General features: G+C 44.7%; 1 protein-coding gene across 2 annotated transcripts; it reads right to left on the bottom strand.

The window, feature by feature from the left end:
• Window positions 1–29: 29 nt before the first annotated feature.
• LOC124177759 lies at window positions 30–20,808 on the bottom strand. Of its 2 annotated transcripts, none has more exons than XM_046560529.1 (14): window positions 20,396–20,807; window positions 12,975–14,780; window positions 11,230–11,473; window positions 10,525–10,579; window positions 7,312–7,593; window positions 6,898–7,203; window positions 4,749–5,164; window positions 4,244–4,456; window positions 3,550–3,915; window positions 3,243–3,354; window positions 2,745–3,145; window positions 2,383–2,607; window positions 1,933–2,275; window positions 30–1,563 (listed from the first exon to the last, which is right to left on the bottom strand). In XM_046560529.1, the coding sequence occupies exons 2-14, from the start codon at window positions 14,776–14,778 to the stop codon at window positions 1,315–1,317; spliced, it is 5,016 nt and encodes a 1,671-aa protein (XP_046416485.1). In that variant the 5' UTR covers window positions 14,779–14,780; window positions 20,396–20,807; the 3' UTR covers window positions 30–1,314. The 2 variants fall into 2 exon arrangements, with proteins under 2 accessions (XP_046416485.1, XP_046416486.1); XM_046560530.1 differs by having other exon boundaries at window positions 1,426–1,596; window positions 20,396–20,808.
• Between the last annotated feature and the right edge of the window lie 1,411 nt (window positions 20,809–22,219).

Here is a 22,219-nt window from a genome sequence, read left to right as displayed (position 1 = left end):
TACACGGCAAATAATAAAATTACCTACTCTTGAACAAATAATATAATTTATTTGCATTTTGCCGTCTATCGTACAGCTTTTCACAAACTACTATCAATAGTAATAATTATCTTTTGTTAGAATGTTTTATTTGAATTTTCTAATACATTCGAGCACAATGCAGTTGAGGACGTATGTGCCGCATTGGGTCAGTCGTGCGGACCTAAATTGACTATACGGTAGATTGAAATTAATACTATGACGATTCCGCAGCTGCAAATAAAAGATCCTCTTATGACTAAGTTTAGAACAATAATGCTAGGCCCTGATATACGACTTTTAAAGACGTTTTAATGAAATTCATATTGTTTATCGTCAAGCATACACTACCGCGACGTGATGACCCGTTTGAATCTCCGTAATATATTTTTATGAGGAATAACAATGAACTTTACTTATGTCGGAATATCGTAAGACTAGGGAGATTTCTATTTCGTTAACTATATGCATTAATAGTCTCTAAATTCTAAGAAAACAATTTGAGATCCTTAATCGATACTTGTAAAATTCATAAAACTTTAATAACACGAACATCTTGGAAGGCCTATTCATGGAGAGACAACGATTAGAGAATATTTAACAAACTTTCTGTACATTTCACGCAGAGCTGGATCTTCGACGGTTTCTTAATTTCCAAAACCTTCTATCCCTGGACGTATGGTGAATAGATATCGTATTTTGTTGTCTAGTTTCCTTCTCCACTGGCATGTACATCTTCAGTAGCTTAGCTGCGCGTTCTTCTTGGGATTTTTCGGACGATTTGCCGCTCAAAAAGCTCAAGAGCTTCATACTTCGTCTTCTAATTATCGAATGATTTAGGAAACTGGCCTCTGACGACGCAGATCCTTGAATGTCTAAATCACATTGATCACCTTTCAATGGTATCCCAAATTCCGCAGATTGACCATTTGTCGAATTTCCTGTTGACAATTGTTCGGACTTTCGCTCTTCATCAGCGCACGTCGTTTGTGTCAAAGAACCCTGCTCACGTTCAGAATTCTCTTTGGATTCGGTGTGACCAACCGAAATCTTCATTGTCGTCGATATTGCTTCTAATCGTTCTTGGTAGTTCGAATCTTGATTTTTGGACGGTGACCCTGAACTTCCCCTGCCATCGTCGACGTATGACAGTTTCCTGTGTAAGTCTAATATCTTCCTCTTAAACTCTACATCCTCGCGGCTTAACTTTGCAAAATTCAATTCTCTCTGGGTCATGTCTCTGTTAGAATCGATAGTTTGCAAGGCCTGAACTCCTGAATCAGCCTTTAATCGTTGTCACCACCACCCAACTGGCTGTTTTCCGCTTTCAGGGGAGTCTTCTTCTTCGAGCAGAGGTTCCAGTCTTCTTCTCGCGATAGGACACCGCAAAGAAATAACGCTGCCCCCAGTTAGAAGCTGGTCCATATTTATCGCCGGAATTCCATCTCTCCCTTCGGAATCCAAGTCCTGATCATCATCCATCGATAGATTAAGACCGTAGTTGTCTTCCCCAGAGGCAATGGTATTGACGGTAGAAGACGGTGGCTAGGGAAGTCAGTCACAGCTCGGCTAGTGATTCTTTGCAAACAGAGGGCAAGCATAGTCATGCAGTAGGCCAAAGCGTGCGAAGCTTAGAAGCTATTATTGATATTAGCCCCCACTCGAAAGGTACAAACTTCGTGTTAGTTATAAAAATTCGTTCCAACAAATCCTCAAATCATACTACAGCAATTTGAGGAGAGAGAAAAAATTAAATTCGTACAAATGAAAATATCTCGTATAGAATATTTTCAAAAACATGGCGCGAAGATCGCCGTATCAGCGGTTAAAAATCTGCACAACCACACGCCGTGCATCAAGTTTGCGCCGTTCGAACATTTGGTGTCTTTCGTCACTCTCGGGAAACATTCTTACCGGACTTGTTGGAAAGCTCTCGTCGTCGGGACCCCCGGAGGTTGGCGTACCCCAAATATCGTCGCCTGACGTCGCTCCCGACGTGGTACCCTCCTCGTCGTTTGGGTCTAGCGAAAACTCCGTCCTCTCAGGTGGGACGGGGGGATGTAAAAGGTGACCCCCAACAACTTCACCCAATTGTTCGAGCAGTGCCATTTTACTCACTACGTAACTGCTCGCTCTTGCCGTCCAGGCTCTCAGACCAGACGGGGGTGATTCCATGTCTTGATTGTCATCGTCCGGCTGGTCATCCAGGTCGTCGTCCTGGTCCAAACTGCTCATTGTTCCAAACCTTCTCAATGTTCTGCAAGCAAAACGCGTTGAATTTCAAACGGATTCACCGCTTCCTCCGACTTTTCCCCTTCGGTTCCGAGTTTTGCTTATGTTATTTAACGTGACCTTCAACGCTACCTGTACGGAAGATCACCGTCACCGTCACAGTCTAAATCGTCCTCGCTGCCATCCTCCGTGTTTCCATCGGCAGGTGTGCAGTTTGGACTGTTTGTTCGACTATCGTGTATCCCGTTGTGTAATCTGTGCCTAGTACACAAGTCTGGAGTCGGTGGTAGCACGGATATTTTTGGAGGTAACGGTGAGAATGGATCCCTGGGTAAAGGCGGAGTCGGACATCCGGATCTGAAACAAGCCCCCTCATCAACAGTATAAAACTTGTCCAAGAGTAAACGAAATTTCATTACAAATGTTTCCTCCTTCATTCGAGTGCCTGTCGATGCCTTTGTACACGATCGTACAAGTCGATGTTAATGACTCACCTGTGGCATCTTCTGCAAATATTCACAGACCCGGAAGAATTTTCTCTTATCGTAACGTGGTTGCCGGTCTTTTTCCCTGTCAGACTACTTGACCTGATTGTACTCAGACTGGCACTTGACGCTGTGCTTTGTTGCTCGGCGTCTGAATTAACCGTGACGATTTCCTCGGACGTGACATCGTGACTCTGTCTCGAATTGCTTTCTTTCGGGGTTCTCGCAACCAACTCCTCGAGGGTCCACTCTTCCAGAGGCCCTTCAGTATCCGGCGGCGGGATCTGATGAGAATTGCGAACCCATTGGGCAAGATGGTTGTGGTTGTTGGTGGAATTTTTCAAAATCGTATCTAAACTTTCACCGGATCTTTCGGTTTCTTCGTCCACTTTTTGGTTCCCCATTTGTACCTAAAAATCCAACGTTAATCCGAGGCGTTTAATAATATTTCATCGTCACTTCGGTGTATAGAAATAGGTATGAAAAGTGTTACTCTAATCCACACACCTGACGACTTCCGACTGATTCTCTTGCGGTAGTGAAATTGCTTACAGTAGTAGGACTGTCTACGGGGCTGACAATGTCTGGTGTACCTCCGCAGCCTGTATTTACATAAATTCTAAAATACAACAAAGTAAGATTAATTCAAATTCAACGGTAAAAAACGAAACTCCTTAAGCAAGTGAAAAAGAGAGTGGAAACCGCAAAATGCATTTCAAATTGAGTAAAATAGATGTTCTCATATATGCGTTAATACTTTGGTCAGGGACCTTAATCGCAAGTTTTTCAATATCCATACTCATATTTAACTTACATTTGCCTTTGAAGAAGATTATGCCACACAGCTTTTAGTTCCGGACTCGGTGTTCTCAAAATTAACACTTTTCTCCTGGGTCTACCGTGAGGACTACAACCACCGCTGTGACTAGTCTCCAAGTTTCCATTATCACCAGAAAGACCTCCCGGCGATACTGCAACCTGTAATCTGAACTCCGTGGGTCGTTTTCGGATCGTGAAACAGGCTTCAGCTATGTCCGCCAATCTGAGTGGTTCCTCGGTCACAAACAAAACTCGATCACGGGATACCCTGGCGAAGACTAGGAGATCGGTCAACAGCAGCGCCCAGGATGGTTGCAAACGAGCTCGGCCCTCTACCTTAGCTAAGGCACCCCCGAACAACCTACACGGGAAATAAAAACTTGCATAACGTCATTGCTTTTGACATGATTGTTCTATGGAGAAAGTTCTATTTTCACAGAATTCCATGCCACGTCATCTTTACTGCGATATCTATCTCGGATGAATCTAAACTGATCAAACGGTTATTGCAGCATTCGATATAATTATAGATTAGATAAAACGGGAGTTTGGAACTCCTTTTTAACTGAAAACGCAGTTCCAACGCAACCAGTACTATAAAAATATCACTTTCGATCTTAGAAAAAAATCGAGATACTCAAACTAAACTCGCCCTCATTTTATGAACCGTGATTTTGCGTCTTACTCACCATTGCCTGCCCGGCATCGCTAAGGTGAACGGTTTACACCGGGCAAAAACTAGCCTGGACTCAACTTCCTGCAGGCTTAACAAAGGCCTTCCGGTATCCCGCGGGGGTTCCATTACACCAGCGTTAGCCGTTGCTTCTCTGTATCCCTGAGCCAAGTCTCTAGCTTCTCTACAGTTTTTTGAACACGCCAAGCTCACTAGTCTCGTCATTTCTCTGTAAAACAACCATTCGATACAGATTTATGGATATCTTTTATACCGATGGTGGTTCCTGGCCATGGATGGTATCATCGTACAAAGTGGCAATGTGAAGTGAAACACGTGCTTCAAATATCTAACGAAATCAGTTAAAATCATGCGTCAAAAATTTCTGCAAACTTTGAAGAATTTCAAAGACACGATTCGATTCCGAGTTCTATTGGGAAACTGAGCTCGGAAGCTCGCTTAGCCACTTTCCCCAGATTCACCGTACCTTTCAGCTAATTTTTGAATCCCAATCCGCATACCTGTAATGCTCCAACGGAAGAAGTAGGACTCCGGTAAGATCCGGTCGCCTTTTTTGAGGTACCGCAGGCTCACAGGCGAGCCTTGCAAAGGCAGTATTGCGTCTGAGTGCAACCAGGAGGCAACACGCCCTCTGCAAGCCGCTCAAATACCTCCTGTACGCGGCTGTGATTCTAGGAACTTTAGACAAATAGCACTCCAGGCCTCCACCAGCCTCCTGAATTTCCTCGGACAATTTCAGAAGCTCGTCCAAGTTTTGAAAGAGGATCAGATGGTCGGCTGAAGAGAGTATATCTTTGCGCTCGGACAACGGAACCGTGAATCTCGTGTGACCGCTTTTTAGGCAGCTGCTATACCGAGTCTCTCGAATCGCCAGTTCCTCTTCGGGGGGTGCGTCTGGCGCCAAGTTAGGGAAGGCCTGAGCACGTAAAAAAAAAATCTGTACAAACTCGTCTAGAAACCGATTTCGCATACTTTTCCGGCAGACTCGACGCAAAAAAAAAAAAAAAAATTCGCACCACGTTTGAAGATTGATCCGACAATGATCACACAGACACGTGGCATGTTCATTTAGTTGTAAATGTATAATTTCGCGTGGTGGCAATTGAAAATTCAAGATACGAGTATAAGAAAGATACGATTCACTTTACGCTGCTAATTTTTTCGCAAAAGTTATTTTATATCACATTAATTTGATATCCCTGTAACCACCACACGGAATTTTTATACCAAGTGACTCTCTGTTGGAGTGTATTTTTAAGAGTTTACCACTTGGCACGCAAACCATGCAGTGAATTGAATATTTTAATAATCTGTGCGTAGTGTGCGTACGACAATTAAATTGATTCGGTGAAGGTACAATTATACAGTTTCAATTTGCATCACATCGATGTGGTAAATCCGTGCAGCCGCGGCAGAGGATCGATCGAATAATGCGAGGCACCGATACGGTATCGTCCGAGTGATAAAAAGTGGATGGAGGAGGTGGTATATATCGGCAATAAATGAACGCAAAACTTCGGATTTTAAATAAAACTTGTTTACAACAACGAAAAGAAAAAAAATCCAAGTACAAAACGTAACTACGCTTTTACAACTCATCACTTATAATGCAGTCTAATGTTTGTTCGGTACGGTATATGTATATATGATTTGAAATGCGTATTCTAATATACCAGTAGCGCGTTTTACGCGTGCACAGATCACATGCTCAAAATAACATAAAAGTCGAAAATCAACCAATGAGATGCACAATAATTGTATAATATGACAAATTTCAGGAATAATTTATAAAATACAACGTATAATAGCGCTCATAAAATTTTGACAAGCATCAGTCAACATGAAAAATAAATAATCGTAACTAAAATGTGTCCTTGACAATTTTAATAATATCAATTAATAATGATGATAACTGGTAATGATAATGATAGCCACAGTGATAGCAATAATAATAATAATAATAATAATAATAATAATAGTTACAATAATAATTGTAAAATAATAATAATAGTAATAATAATAATATAACATAATATCAAATGACAACGGCTGCGGAAAACAGTGCCCATGAGAATTTTCTAAAATTCGTAAATTATTTTCAAGGGCTTATACCTCGTGCGTAAGTATTGTGATATATGCGACGAATGTCGTGAAAACGTGCCGGATAATCGATGTGAAATAAATGATCCAGGCGATGGCTGAGTGAGAAAAACATTGTCAAACAATGAAATTAATATCACCAAATCGTTGCCACGATTGTCACTTTGTTGATCTCACTAATTACCTGTATCGTTACAGCTTTAATTGTATATCACATATCTTTCACGCTAAAGGATACGTAGACATCGACCCTGAATACGTCTTGGCGAAAAGTACACAGCTAGCACAAGAGCTAAGCCTTACTGCGACCTTCGGTGATTTGAATCTTTTCTTCGCGGTATTTATAAAAAATTTCCCCGCGCAATATCTTTCCCTACGATTTTTATGAGGGTGGTGGGGATCCTCGTTTAGGGTTGGAACGCTGGGCGTGCTTCTTGTGGCAGTGGGGAATAACAAGGGATAAAAATGAGTACGGCGGATGATGGGGAGGGGGGATGAAAATGATTCGATTCGCTTGAGTCGACTTCAGACCAGAACCCCCGTACCGACCTCTGCGGTGAAAGTGACTGTGTGCGGAAGATTGCTGACTGGAATCGGACCCTGAAGAATGACGGTGCTTCGCCTGTGCGGAGTTTGCACGCCGCCTTTTCTGTACACTTCGAGTAATAACTGGTTCGTTGCTCTCTGAATAAGGGCGAGTATTTCCTCCCTTGGTTTCGTAACGACGTTCGTCGTCTCAATAAAGACCACGTAATCGCCGGATCTCAGGCCGGCTCTCTCAGCAGGACTTCCGTTATCCACGCGTTCGACTTTTGGCGGTTTTCCCCAGCTCAGCGAGAATCCCCAGGGTACTTGCTGAGGAGTAAACAAACTTTTAATTAAAAGAAATTCATCGTCTTGAAGGCTGTCGGCGTGACATTACGTCAAAATGTTTGTCTCCGTTGGTAATATCGCTATGTTCACCTGCTGGCTTGTGCTCGGCCTCGTCATCTTCCTCGTCGTTGTGCAGGGCGTTTTACCGCCCCGCGCAGCGAAACCTGGATGAAGAGGTTGACCAGTTAACGGATCCAGCGGTTCCAGCTCCAGGTGCCTCAGGTACGTCAGATCCTCAGATCCGCTGTTATTGTTATCTGGATCTCCTTCTTTTGCTACTGGCGGCGTTACTCCGCAGTCTTGGGTTACTCCTGAGTAAGGAGTGCTCGAATTTCGTCCTGACCCAACTTCTAGGGGGTGCCATGTTGCCTCCTGCACAACCAATAACCGTAAGCAGCTTGGATTAGAAATTTAAACCAGCTCAACGACGATAGAGGAACAATCGAGAATAATCCAATTGGTACTCCGAACGTTCCGTCTTACTGCATAGACCGAATCTTGATTGATTTTAATTTAATTGCACAGTTTGCAACGCCACGTGAATATAAAACCACTGCAAGATTATATGAGAAACCGTCAAAAACTTATGCATAAAAACGCCATTGAAAAGATACCGGTTTTTGTGTTCACAGTGTAAAAAGTCCGTCGAACACTTTTTGCACATTTCTCTATCCATCCAATGACGAAAGACAAATATTCAAAGTGGAGTTTTAGACGAAGAACAATACAAACCAGTTGGAGCACTTTTTTTCATTACCTGAACTTGGGGAAATTTCTTGAAACGCTGAACCGTTTTCGGACCAATATTATCGTAAAAACTAAAATTTTACAGTGAAATTGATCGTATGTAGTTCGAGAATTACCGGTAAGGAAAATTTGACTCGCATTAGTGTTGAATTCTTCTTAGCAGCAGGTGAAAAGTTTCAGGAGAACACCAGCAACTAAAAACACCACGCAATATATCGCAACGATGATCATTGCTCGGTTGAATTTTAATTATTAAAGCAAACGCGAGTTTTACTTCCTTCACTGATGGGCACAATTACGGCTTGCGATATCGTTAGAACAAATTTTTTTCCAAATCACTCGGCGAACGGGAACTGAATGGATGCGAGTGGAAATTAAATGCACAGCCGCATTGACCGACAAATCCTTTCCGCCTTGACCTTACGTGTGGGGAAGAAGTCGTAGGAATTTAATACAAAGCTCACTGTTTACATCTCACGTGACTTAAGTGGCATTGATACCGACTGCAATTGCTTTCGGGAAACCCGGGAACCCTTGAGAAAAAAATTGTGTCGCGTTAAAAACCGTTGATGCAATTAACGACACGGCAAAAAAAAAAAAACTCATAGCGACGTTATTCACGTCGTAGATTAATTCGCTACACAGCTTGTTAAAAACTATCAAATTCCGTATAATCACGACACTTCGTTGGCTGCGCGTTCTAGACGTTCCTCACCGTCGCCTCGGCACGACTAGTCACCCGATAACATTCGCGAGCTTATCGTGGGCTAAAATGGGGCTGAAGCTTGGAAGGAGAGGGAGGTCTAAGGTAAGTATTGCAGGGTCAGGGCCGTAGAAAAGCGGACACCTCGCGAGAAATGAATTTCGCCTTTCCTTTTCTCCCTCATATTTTCTTTCTTCACTCTCGCGATAAGAAATATAATATCTGGGCATAACGATCAATGTATGCCTGCTCTCAAGGTGATTCATGACATTTCAAATGGATGTAAAAAAAGAGAAAGAAATAACTCAAGACTTTCCTATATAACAACCCTCCTCGGTCAGAAATTAATTATTCATCGCGTTTAACACCGCGACAATACGCTTGGCACAATGGATATAAAAATAGAACTGCAGAACTTGATACCAACTTCCAGCCTCTATGATGTTTGTAAGTGAATTAAATAGTAAAAGGAAACGAATGCATAACGGAGAAGCGTAAAAGCAAAAGCAGTGGATGAATAAAAAACTAAAATAAAAAAATAAAAAAATTGAGCTAAGAATAAGGTCTCAAAAGGCGAGAGGGACGCGGGGGTGAAATTGTAAGGGCACATCGACTCCCTCGGTTTTCTTGTCCCTCTTTCCTGTCCTTCACGCACCTGGCCATCACGAGCGTCTACAATGCACTTCCATTTCTCTTATTACATTATACATAATATGCACGCATGTATAATATGCCTTCAACATTTATCCATGTATGTGTGTAGAAAACACGCAAGAATAGACGCGAAGTCTTCTCGGCTCTGCTTGCGCCACGTGGCCGCATAACAAGCTTTATAATTTCTGATTGGTAAATTATAATTACGATTGGGCATTGTGCGAGCGGGAGAATTTAATTGAGGCGGAAGTGTTTACCGGCAAGCGGATATGGGGTTGTGTGCAATACGATTATACCATCGCCGTCGCATCGAAGCTTTTACACCTATAGGTATAACACGTGATACGGGGTGACATTGTTCAGTTGTAAAAGGGACCCCGGGGGTGAAGAATATTATAGTATTGAACCCGAGTTCGCGGCGAGGGCTCCTGGGGACTTGTTTGTATTGCAAACGTTAAAATAATGGCATACGCGTAGCCGCGTAGGTCATACATCACGGCTCATTCGGCGCGTTTACAGCTCGAAGATATTCAGCTATTCCACTTAACGATCAGATCAGCGTTAGTTGGTATCGATTATTGGTCCACAAGTCCGTGCAACTAGCTGGTACGTCTCCTGCATATACAGGAATGTCTGAAAATTACGCGAATTCCTCTACGTACGGAACAATTCACCACGATACTGTCATTCGGCTATCTACTGCAATTTAGTTGCATCTCACTGCAGAACGAACCAACTGTGTCTCACAAGACAAACGGGGAAACTGCGAACAGTCTGACTGGTCAAGATATACTTCAACAAAACAGCAAGTTTCTTACTTTGAATACAAAAACGTGATGGACACTCTACGTCAGACTTATCAGCTCTCCTTGAACGATTTTCAAACTGTAAAGGAGGCCAGACTAACAAGGGAAATTGTGCAAACGATAAAGAAGCTTCCGAGCATAACTTTTCAGAGACTTCACTGCGTACGATTTCTAATTTTGATTTCAATCTGTAGTCCGAAAAACGTCATTCGAATCCATCGTTTCCCCAAGTAACGATAACGTGTAACATGTAATCAGGATATTCCTCAGAATATTCCCATCAGTTACAAGACGCACCCTAGATTCACTAACTCGTGGCGTTAAAAATAGCTGAGAAATTGAAAAGATGGGAATAAACGGAGTCTTTTGTTTGAAAAATTGAAAGATGTTTACCTTGTCCTGAGATAAAGGCAGGGGTAGAGTCATACAGCCCAGGAGTTCACTGCGCCTGAAACAACCAGACAAACGGTGAACATTTAAATACGGCTCTTTGTACTTTTGTCTCGTATTCATGGCGCTATGCGCGCATGAAATTTCACGCGGGTATGAATCTGTACATAGGTATGCATACGCGGGTCTATGCATACAGGTACATAGTGCATGTATACATATCCTTATATACCTGTGTGCAGATAGGCGTCGGTATGTGTATTCGTGAAAAACGGTCTTGCCGACCGCGTCGTCACCCGCCCGTTATGTGCTTCAACTTTTGTTTGTGAATCCGGAAAAACTTGCACCCGTTGCAGCCGTAAACGACGTCACGACGCCCGACGTCGTGACGCCGTTGAGGCGCACGTGGAGCCCGCGATCCTGGGGCGCCTGCGTCACTTGCATCGATTCCCCCCTCCTGCCGTGGCGAGCCGGAGCTTTCGGAAATTTCGGGCTCTCAAAATCATGCCTCGTCTTCGCCCTTTCCTTTGCTTTTTACACTCATGTGATTGAAAAAGAAATGTCCCCCAAGAAAATGCTGCTCGAGGAGTTTTCCGTCGAAAAATTTTCAATTCGCATCAACGTTGCAGGTCAATTCACGAATTGGCGATCTTGAGCGAGAGCTTAAAGCTGCTTGAAAGGAAGAAGGATGAGATCCTCGTCACTCACCTCACTCTGCGATCCCTGTGCCAAACAGCAATATCCAGGGTGGCCGATTTCGCAGGTGAATTGTTGTTGTTGTTGTTGGTCCAGGGTAGTATCAGGGTCTCGTTGAAGATTGGGTTTGGCGTTGCCCTGTGGACGGCTGTCCGTTTCACCGCGTTTATCTCCCCGTCGGACTTCCTAAGCGTTGCTTTCACGTAGGCATGGACAGACCCTTCGTAGGCTCTCTTCAAATCCTTGCACCTTATCACTGCATTGGCACAGAACGTACCGAAAAAAAATACACGCTCGGATTATACATCGGATGATCAATCCAGCCGTGGATTTTGATTGCTATATACGGTCGACGAATTTTTTACTCTCTTTTCGAACTTAGAACGGATTAACGAAAATCTGCCGCCTCATTCCCGTTTCGTTGTCTCCGAAGAAGGGTTCGACTTGACGTTCGTTCGGGAATGAGAATTGATTACATCCAAATGCGATATACCGAGATAAAAACGATTTTATCACCGCTTGTTTTCCTCGAATTCTTCTAATAAAAATTGCCGCCATTCTTGCCCAAGATGGCCAACACCGTCACGAACATAATAAAGATTCGAGATTCTGGTCGGAGCAATGGAAACAATGCTCTTCTTGGATTCCGTCCAATTTTCACCCCCGCAAATCCGAAACTCGGTCACTGTCGTGTCCGTAGACACGCAAAGTTGGCAACCATAGGCGAATACCTAGAGGAGTAGGTATAAGTCTGGATGAATTCTGGAAGAGATACGGTCCCGTCAAAATTCTCACGAGATAAAATCAACAACATCAAAAGTTTACAAGCCTGCAGCTGATTGTGAGACGATTCTTTCCGGGTAAATCAACTCAGTTTCGTACGCAGACATTCTTGAATGGAAGATTTTCCGGTGGGAGGTTCGTTGTCAGTCGTTTATTGACATCTCGTGAGCGTTAATCGCTCTGACTGTCTAAAGAACCCTCGAAATATCTCGCGAATGGATCCACTCGGATGCTATGAGGAGATTCTTACCCGCATCCCGATTGCGACGATGACGAGGGATGAGCGCACACACGCATATATATAGGTATGTATATCACTGGTAGGTATGTACGTCACGGAGCTGAAATCTATGCCTACTTCATCGCTACTATCGATACAGGTGCAGATTCCTCTGTCTCTATACCTATGTATGTACTTGTACGTATACAAATGGACGGTCTGACCCGAGCGAACGTAGCTGCGGATGAGACGGCCGTGTGTATCAACCCTTGGAAATACCGAAGCTGGTGAAAACGGGGCTTGGACTAATCACTGCGAGATTCGGTTATTATACTAACGCGAGATAGGCCAGTTTTTAATCAATGACAAGCCCGCTGACCGAATATTTGAATGCCGCAAAGGTCTTTGGGTTACTGGCACATCGCGTATAGACCTCACTTCAACCCTCTCAGAACAAACCGACGCATGCTCAGTCCTTCGACCAGGTACGTCTTCTCAGGTCAGGGAACCCGGTGACAATTCTCGACCAAGTTCGAAATCGAAATTCACGAAAAAAGGGACAAATATCCGTTGGAAAGATGATCGAGAAAGCTGTAAGGTCGCATCTTCGAATCATACACTTACTTGTAAATCGGTCGGAGAGACGTCACGCTCTAACTTTAACTTCGTTCGAATGCGTAGGAAAAAAGGGAAAGTCGGATGAAATGTCTGTCCGGTAATAAAATCGTACAGTCGAGAGGTGAAACGAACTTACCGCGAACTCGTATGTGATCACCCTGGGTGGATAACTCGACTTCAATCGACCCTCGAGAACTGCATGGCTGATAAATTTCCCCCTCGGGACTATACTTCAAGCATCTTCTGACCGTGGCTACGAGGGGTGCTTCTGGGGTGACGGAAACCGAAGTTAAGAACGACTTTGAGCTGTGAAAATCGTCGGTCATCGAGGACTTTGGGCTGTCGAGGTCCCAGTACAAGGTTTTTCGCGAACTGGAATCCTCGGTCTTCCGCTCTTCGATACTCGGGCAAAAGGACTGTTTGCCAATGCAAGCAGTTCGGGCCTCGCAAGAGGCGTCGAGGTTGGTTTCAAGGACGCATTTGTTCACCTCGAGGTTCACAGCCTCGCAAATGAACCGTGTAGGACTCGCTTCGCGAAATGGAACTGCGCTCTTCTGCGGACTCAAACTCGACGATCGTCTCTTGGCGCGTTTTCGTCTCGCCCCGAAGAAGGTCGAATCCGCGTCTTGAAGGTCGCGCTGTTGGCCAGTCCTTTTCCGGCGAATGCCGCGCTGCCTCCTCAGGGTGAATTGCCCGTCGAAATCGAGGGGCGATGCGGCCGCCCAGGACATCGGCGAAGGATCCTCGAGGAGTTGACTGGCCGAGGATACGGAGCTGTCGTTGTGGTCGGCAACCGGTTCGTCGATTTTGCAAACATCCTCGATCGTCTCGTAGACGTTCTCTTCGGTCTCCATCGACTCGCCTGGGCTCTCAACTTTCTGCCTCATCTCCGGTGGCTCAGCGACGAATTCCCGTCGGTCCTTTCCGCATTCACATAACGAATTCCTGGGGTTAGTCGAGGCGACGGGACTGGGTCGACCCTCTCGGGCAATACATCTTTCAGTTTCATCAGAGGCGAGAATTTCCGCCACCGACTTGCCGACGACCGCACTGCTCGCCTCCTGCTCCTTGTGCAGTACCTCCGTCACCGTGTTGTCCACGTTTTCAAACTTCACGGCGAGGTCTTGGTGCAGGTTGAGGTGGTTCAACCTGACTACAAGCGGAGTCTGACCAACGGTCGATGGGTCCTTGGACTTGAAGGGACTCCTGGATGTACCTGGAGCCTTGGTGTGGTAGGGAGTCCGGCAGCGGTTGTGGAGCTTGGTTATTTTCGCAAGTTTGGGAACGTGAGGGGTGCGGCAGAAGTCTCCGGATAATTTGACCCTGCGTATTTCACAGTTTTGCGAATAAATTCGACTCTTGGTCAGAGGGACGACGGGGTCAGCCTCCATCATGTCTTCGGGACTAGCGGCGACGGCGATTTGCTGAAAGAAGTCGGACACGTGGGACTGCAGATTGACTCTAGCCTCGTTCATCAGGTTCTGCGGGAGTTCCGCGTTGGTTCGCAGCGTCGTGCCAGCGGCTGCTAAGAGGCTGGGGTTTGCCGGAAGCGTCATGGCGACGGTTCGCCTTCCGGCGACCGATTCGGGGCCCAAAGTCAACGGCCCTATGTCGGCGTCGACGCGCGGGGTGCTCTGATAAAAGCTCTCAAAATTCTCGGTCCTCCCATTCGCTCGAGACATCGACTGTCGCTTCGCCGAACGCAGGTTCGGCTTCGTAGTTTGAAAGTAAGCGCGCAGGTCGCTTCCGTGGCTTCGGCATCTTCGCCTGCGCGCAGGCGTCGAACGAATCGGATTAACCTGGGCCTGAGTCTGGGACCGAGGAGTGGGGGGAGTGTTTGACAGGTCACCGAAAGGTCGTCGGGTCCGGTTTGGCTGCGGGTGACCGTGGGGCGTCGAACTCGCCGTCGAGAGAGATCGGGACACGGTCCACTTCAGCATTTCTGCAACAAAAACCAATCCTGGCTATAGTTTGGAGGGATGCGAACATGGCGCAGAGACGAATAAATCAATTTATGACTCATTGTCGTTACGCGGCAGATTATCCGAGAACAGAAACAGTCTTTTCCTTTATTCACCGGATCTTTAACGACGGATTATGGGGATGATGGGGATTGGGTGGATGCTACACGTGCTGTTTGTATACAAGTCAGGTAGGCGTAGGCACCTGTTGTGGCATACGGGAAATACGGAAATGTAAAAATACTGAAACAGGTGTAGGGATATAAAGCACCGGAGTTGGTTTTCCAAGTTAGCACTTCGGGCCTGTCAGGAGTGACCCTCGTCCGGTCGGTGGCCAATTTAATAATGTTTTGAGGCGAACCTGAATGATTCTTGCCACGTATTAAGCCACGGAAGTTACGGACATATCGGAACATATTAATCTTCATCATAGAATTTTCATTCGAACCAAGAGATCGTTCGATGCATAGCTACAGTCTTGAATTAGTTCTACGCGCAAACAGCTTGATAAATGATGAAAAAATCCATTAGAATTAAGTGCTGCGAAAAGGATAAAAAAATCAGAGGAAAGAAATCATTTCCTTTGAAGATTGGTATAATTATCTGCAGTGAGTAAGAGTATATAATACCCGATTTCCGGTCATGGAACTTTAATTATAACGTGCACCATCGCAAGGTGCGTTATCCGTGCATGCAAAAAAGAGACCGTGAACTTTCTTCCGTCTGCAACAGCAGAGTGTCTGAAGGCCGAGGTGCAGACTTTCATTGTGGTTGTTTATTCACGGAGACATACGCTGTACGTTCTACTATATGCATTATGCGTAACATGCAGATATATACAGTATATTATAAATATGGATGATGACTGGAGCGTGACAACTTTTCTTGTTAACAAATTACTACAATAAATCTTTCGTATTCAAAACCGTCCGCTAGCGGCACGCTCCACGGCAGTCGAATTAACATAAATTGAAAAACACTTCGGTGAAGAGTATAGACACACCAAGGTACGTACATGGGTAAAATAGGCAGGTGTGCAGTCTCTCCTACTGCTAATCGGGATACGGGCTATGGATATACTCATTTTATTGCACTAGGTGGACATAAACCACGTTTTCTCAGCGACAATTTAATACGCTTCGGTAACGACCATGAGGCGTAAGACTTTGAGCAAAGTAATTTCCTGTGTCTAATTGTAAGCATTCTTGAAGCCTAGAGATCTAACTTCGCGATTATGGTTATATTCGTATCCGAAAAATGCATAAACGACATTTTCACCAGCAAAAACGCTTTGAATTTCACATAATCGTCAGCTGGCCCTGGCAGTAATTAATATCTAACACCGCCTCGAGCCTTTGCCTTCGTACATTGCACGGTGTGTGACCATAAGTATTCATATAGTACAACAAGAATCCCGAATATTATTGAACTTTCTCACATCGAATATCAATTCAAAAGAGACGTGAATAGTGATTGATCGAGAGACAAAAGGTACCTGAAAACTCTGCGGTTCGAAGGTGTACGATTCATTGGTGTGCAATTGCAGCATCAGCCGCGGTTTGCCGAGCAAAAGATTGTTCATTGAACAGAGCAAATTTCGCACAGGGTCCAACTGCACTTTAGTGGAATAAAAAGTGCATCCAGCAGCAGGTTTTAACTTTTAACGGTCCCTGAAGGGGGCGCTCGCATTGTGGGCCATTATAAAAATGCATTCATTTACATAGGAGCTGTTGGTATGGTTCGCGCGCGTGTCTGACTGTCTGTCCCGTACACACCACCGTCATCCAGGACCCATTTTTGTTATGTGCTCTAAGCTGGTGTGCGCGCTGCTTTCCGCGTACACGAACTGGCACCTGCCCATATGGTACGAACGTATCGGGCCCATCTGGCCCTTCAAAGGTCCTCCTTAGCTCGCACATACCACGACACGTACGTGACATGCGTCCCTGTACAGCAGCGTACCCTTGCCACTGCGGAAAGAGGTAAGAGGCCCAAAAGTTGAAACAGTGGCAAACAGAAGAGCCGCATATCTTCTTAAGCATCTATATGTATAAACGCTGCCAACGTTTATTCCTCGACGTTCCCCCCACAAGGGTGCCTCTTTTTCTACTGAAAACATATATCGTCTGGCGGCACATTCGTAGATCACTTCGAATTTTCAAAAGTAGTTTGCAATTACTCGGCGACGGATTTGTTTTCATCGTATTGGGCTATGCTAACGACTGACTTTGGTATAACCAACGCCAGTTCTACATTACGTCACGCAAGTCGAGGTAACGTGCACATAGAGCCTAATTGTTCCCCTGGAGTACACCCCGGAGCAGCCACATGGCATAAAACGATGCCGTTGTATCATCCACACTGGAGTACGTTATTACTCGAGTACAATTAGGTGTTACCCAGCTACTGCGAATGGAATAATTTAAACGTAGGATGAGAGTAACAGTAGTCTATGCAGTGTTTCTATGAGAGGAAAGGTTCTTTAGTATTTCAGGGAGGATTAGAATATTTAATTCCCGTGAATATACGTAAGTAGAAATTATCGAGTACTGGACAATAAAGAAAAGAAAAGGGCAATGACCGTGAGTGTTTTTAATCCTCCGAGTGACGTTGCAATATATACTTATAGGTATAATTTCACTCAAGGATTCCAGGAGGACGAGAAACTGTTATTTCAAGTACAAACCAAGGGGTTTCCACAGACGTTTTACCCTCTGAAAATACCGCAACTTCCTGTACGAACGGGGTGTAAGGTATGATGATAGTTCGGTTAATGTTAGGCACGAGAGAGTTAAAGGAGGCGAATCGTTGCGAAAAAGAAATAGTGCGAACTATTATACACAACGGTCGGGGTCCTTATACCGGCTCAATGTAGGTATCCCCACACGCTTTGAGTTATAAGCGTAAGAGAAGGCAAGAGACCCATTTTCGATACCCTTAAAATTGTTATTTTCAACAGGAGCTTTTCCCAGCGCATAGGTATGCGTATACCTCTACAAAGATGTCGGTATATCTCTTTCTTCCTCTGATGTGCAGCCCTCGACCAGTTTTCGTCTACCTAGCCCCTGCAGACCCCGGGTCCCGTCCCGAGGCATCCTCGAAGGATAGCCGGAGTCGAGGGGCCCGAAGCAAGGAACATCGAATTCTTGAAAGAAGAAGGGCGAAGAAGGGGGAGGGGGAGGGGGGGAGGGCAGGGCCCATACCTGCGAGCTCTTTGGAACCGCCGAGCAGCACACGTACGTGAGTCCCAAAATTTTTTCCATTCACACCGACCTCGGCCCTGAGGTACATGACGAAGGGCACACAAACGCATCTCTCCCGTCGGAGGAGAAGTTCTGATTTATATTGGATTGACCCCCGGCGCATGCACCTTTTCGAAAGGTGCAATTTCTTTTTCGTGTTTCTTTTTCTAGAATAGTACCGCGACATGTCCTCAGTGACGGGCGAGGCAAGGTAAGGGGGCCGCTCTGTGCCCTACGCCCTGCGCCCTGCAGTAACCGAATATAATCAAAGACGCATTCACCAAGTTTAAGTTCAGTTTTCGTAAGGGGGAGACACCGCGAGACCGATATTTGGAGCACACCTGTCCCCCCAGTTCAGTTCCCATAATGCTTATTCTCGCGCGCTTATACACCACATGCGCAAAAGCACGCGGATGTGTATGCATGTGCATGGCGTCGCTTGTAGGTGCGTGTGTGTGGATGAGCACACGAAACCGGCGTTCGTATGGAGGCAGTATACGCGGCTGAGACGAACCTGAAAATAAAGCCCAAACAATAAAATCCCGCCGTGCAACGTCTGGGGCATTTAAAAGGACCCGGACGGTCCCTGGCCAGGACTCCGTTTCGGGCCCTTATACGCTTCTTGCGCGTTCATCACGCATGTGCGCACCGTGCTTTCGCCGGCTCTGGACTACTCGGTGAAGTTCACTGCATGTTACCCACACCCATATGCCTCTGCGTAAATATTCAGGATATACTCCCTCCTACTGCTTCTGGCACGAGAAAAGTTTGTATAGGATTCGTGGACCTTCGAACGTTGCTCCAGGTATACGTGTACCTTCCACGCTCATTCTTCTTTTTCTTTTTTTTTTTTGATTCAAACTGCAGATGGAAGCAAACGATAGTGGTAAGTATGCTTATCCCAGTAGCATTCGTGACGTCTAGCTCGTGCCAAGGTGACGCCCGTGCCACCAACGAACTGGCTTGCCTGGACTTTTTCAGATCTTAACTCAGCATTCTTCTTCATCCTGAGATGCGTATAATACCCACCCTTTCAAGTTATCGACGATGCTATTCAGGCAAAATGGACTGTTCAAGTCACTTTCTGGTTATACCGAGGAAAGAGTTTACTCATAATTTTTGAAGAAGATTCGTGGTGGACTATCATGAAATAGTGAATTATCTTGTTCCTTCGTACCTGGGTACCATAATGTCTTTATGCTTTTCATATCTAGAAAGTGGTGCAAGTAATAAGAGAAGTACGAAGAGTTTTCACTGGAACTGAATTTCGAGAAATTGGGAACACTCTTCCTTTGATGTGATTTGTGAAATTGGATATCATCAGCTTCGGATACTCAGTAAACGAGGATGAATGCGGTACAGCGGCTTTGACTTCAGATCAACTTTGTTGCAGGGCTCTCAACATATATAGCACTAAAAAAGTAATACTGAGAATAAAATAAATACAAACCATATTATACTTCGGACGTGGTACAAAGGATGGTACCTAGGCAAATCCGCAACAGGGATTCATATTCATACTACGCTTGAAATGTCGTGGTGCAAGAGAAATGATTAGCATAAAAAAGGCCCGTGCCTAGAGTGCTATACGGTATCCTTCCGTGGGATCGTTGCAAAATTCTGGATCGCATCGGATTACCATATCGCGATAGAATTAAAAAGGTCACCCCCTTTCATTCACGCATGGCAGATTATGCGCAGGTACGATACGCACCACTACACACACCTATAATGTAAGTTAGCCTATTCGATACACCAAATATTTGACCTCAGTGTTCCGAAATTTTTTCTCGAGTTACTCGATCAATTTGCAATTTGCAAAAACTATTAGCGATAGATTGAGACGTTGCCGTCTACTCACGGAAGATAATCAATTACGATAACTAATCGCGTATAACAAACGTGCAGCGCAAACACAGGTCAAACGCACATCATGGATCGCTGATCCTTTCGACCCTTTTCAATTTTCATACTCAATATACCTAATGACTCGCTCGCGCCGTATATGCTACCTTGAAATTTAAATTCCATTGTGTCCGTCGATAACTTCAGTGACTCAACATTAATCACATTGCAAAGGATTGTTGGATCCATGTAGCAATGTGTCAGAATTGCCGTCAAATTGAGTATTAATCGGCTCGAGTCGTGTTCCGCGCTTTCTATGACATGTCTTATAAGCTGCGCCACCAAACCTCTGTTCTTGGAATATTTAGAACTGGCTTCTTACACAGTATTTGTTAGTCAATAATTGTTTATATTATTGTCAAGTAAAGGATGCAGGAAACTATCAGCAAGATCATGTACCTATATTATACAGTATAATATTAATGAAAGATATCAAGGTGTATACTCACCGATGAAGGACGATGTTCTCGGAAAAGTGCCCAATTGTTGTTACTTCCCGAAATCCGATGGTATCGTTAAAATCGTGTTAGTTTTGCCGTCATGACTTATTATAAACAAAGCGCTTGTCACTCAGATACATCTTGAGCCATATGAAGCTGCGTGATGCTGACTTGTCCCATGTGTCATATAAACTGTAGTAATTCACTTTTATCAAATTTAGTGTACTAGTACAGCATGCACTCGAGGTGAAGATTACACTGCGGTCTCATAACGTCTCAATGCGCACGATATTTGAAAATCCGTGAGGGGCCCGTGTAGAAAAATCCAGAGCACTTTTTATAGAGCACCACTTTTTATGTACGACGAAGATACCGAAGATTTATCGATATCGCGGAAAAGGAATTTCCGCCGTTACACTATAGCGCAGGATGTGCGCCTACCTCGACGGCTGGTTGGTGACTGACGACAAGGGGCGGGAAATCGAAGCTTATGTAACTTTCGGGCCCTGGGACTTACCCCCACCATATCACGGTCCCTGATCGGCCGGAGCTCCAGGTGAGATGTCTTGACCCAGGACCCAGATAATGATCACTTCCGAAAGTAGGTGTTGACTGCCGCTTTTCTTACAAAATTTCACAAAACACTGATTTGTTCTGACAAATTCGAAACATTGTATCGCTAAATCCAGAGGGAATATTCTCACCATCCGTAATAGAAGCCGTACTCCATGTTTGCAAACTGTTTTTAATTTTTTCAAACCTCTTAGGATAAGATTTAATTCCGCTAAACAGCTTAGCTTATAGTTCTTCAAACTAAATGCCCATCCAAGCGTGTATTATAGCTATAATCACGTCGTTCGATCGATGACTGGCAAACTCGTGATTATTTCTTGACTACGACCGGTGCTCGTTAAATCAACTGGAAATTTCCGGCACAGTTGCGGTTACAAGACATAGTACAAGCGAAATTCATCACACGAGCGTCACTGACAACCTCTCCAGGGGATTTTCACTCAGTATACCGTGATTTTTCTTTTTATACCGCTGAAAAGATACGTAGCTACATGGAACAGTTTGACTTGTTTTTCTCATTAGATAAACGCTTCATTTCTCACCTCTAGATATACCAAAAGATTTCATGCAATTTGATGAGGTCGAGGGAGATGGTCTGCAGATGTCCCGGAACTTTGTATCCAGTTGAAACCCTGATTAATTGTTATTCGCCTTCCCAGTGGTGGAACTACCTGAATGCAACATTATGCTACACTTGCCGACAGGACTTCGCCACTCGGCAATGCATCCAACAACTGTTCCGAGAACGTTGACACGCACATTGCATACGGGCTCACGGACACTGCGCACACAGTCGTCTAAGCGGGCGCATTATTCCGGGTAGACATCACGGAATGAAGGGTTAGCAATCCCGTCACCTGACAGTGCTGTGAAACAATGCCAAATAGCACGAAGACGGTAACGACTATATCCGCAAAATGATGCGGACAATCCTTGGACTCGGACGATTAAGAACCGTATTTCGACGCTCACTTATCACTCGTTAGCTTAGTTGAAGTGGTACTAAATATGTATAGTAGTATTACAAAGTCGGTTCTGGATAGAGATTCCTACTACCGACACACTTACCGACACTTACTCACGATGACGTCACCGCGGAGAAGGGTTTGAATCTGGGTAAGTGTGTCGGTAGTAGGAATCTGTATCCAGAACCGACCTTGTATTACTACTGTGAACTATTTAGCATTCTTCCGATACTAGCAAAAAATTAATGCTATACTGTAAGTCACCTTGAATTCAAATTTTCGTGAAAACGGAACT

Source organism: Neodiprion fabricii, chromosome 3, assembly GCF_021155785.1.
Source record: "Neodiprion fabricii isolate iyNeoFabr1 chromosome 3, iyNeoFabr1.1, whole genome shotgun sequence".
Taxonomy (NCBI): domain Eukaryota; kingdom Metazoa; phylum Arthropoda; class Insecta; order Hymenoptera; family Diprionidae; genus Neodiprion; species Neodiprion fabricii.
This window is presented reverse-complemented; position numbering and strand designations above follow the sequence as displayed.

What these genes read in the sequence shown, in the direction of transcription:
- LOC124177759 (XM_046560529.1), bottom strand. Translation starts at nt 14,778, where the DNA reads ATGCTGAAGTGGACCGTGTCCCGATCTCTCTCGACGGCGAGTTCGACG. An exon ending in TGCCTTTATCTCAGGACAAG is followed by an intron (nt 7,594 to 10,524) that starts GTAAACATCTTT and finishes TTGGTTGTGCAG; the next exon opens with GAGGCAACATGGCACCCCCT. An exon ending in CAGTCACTTTCACCGCAGAG is followed by an intron (nt 5,165 to 6,897) that starts GTCGGTACGGGG and finishes TTACGTGCTCAG; the next exon opens with GCCTTCCCTAACTTGGCGCC.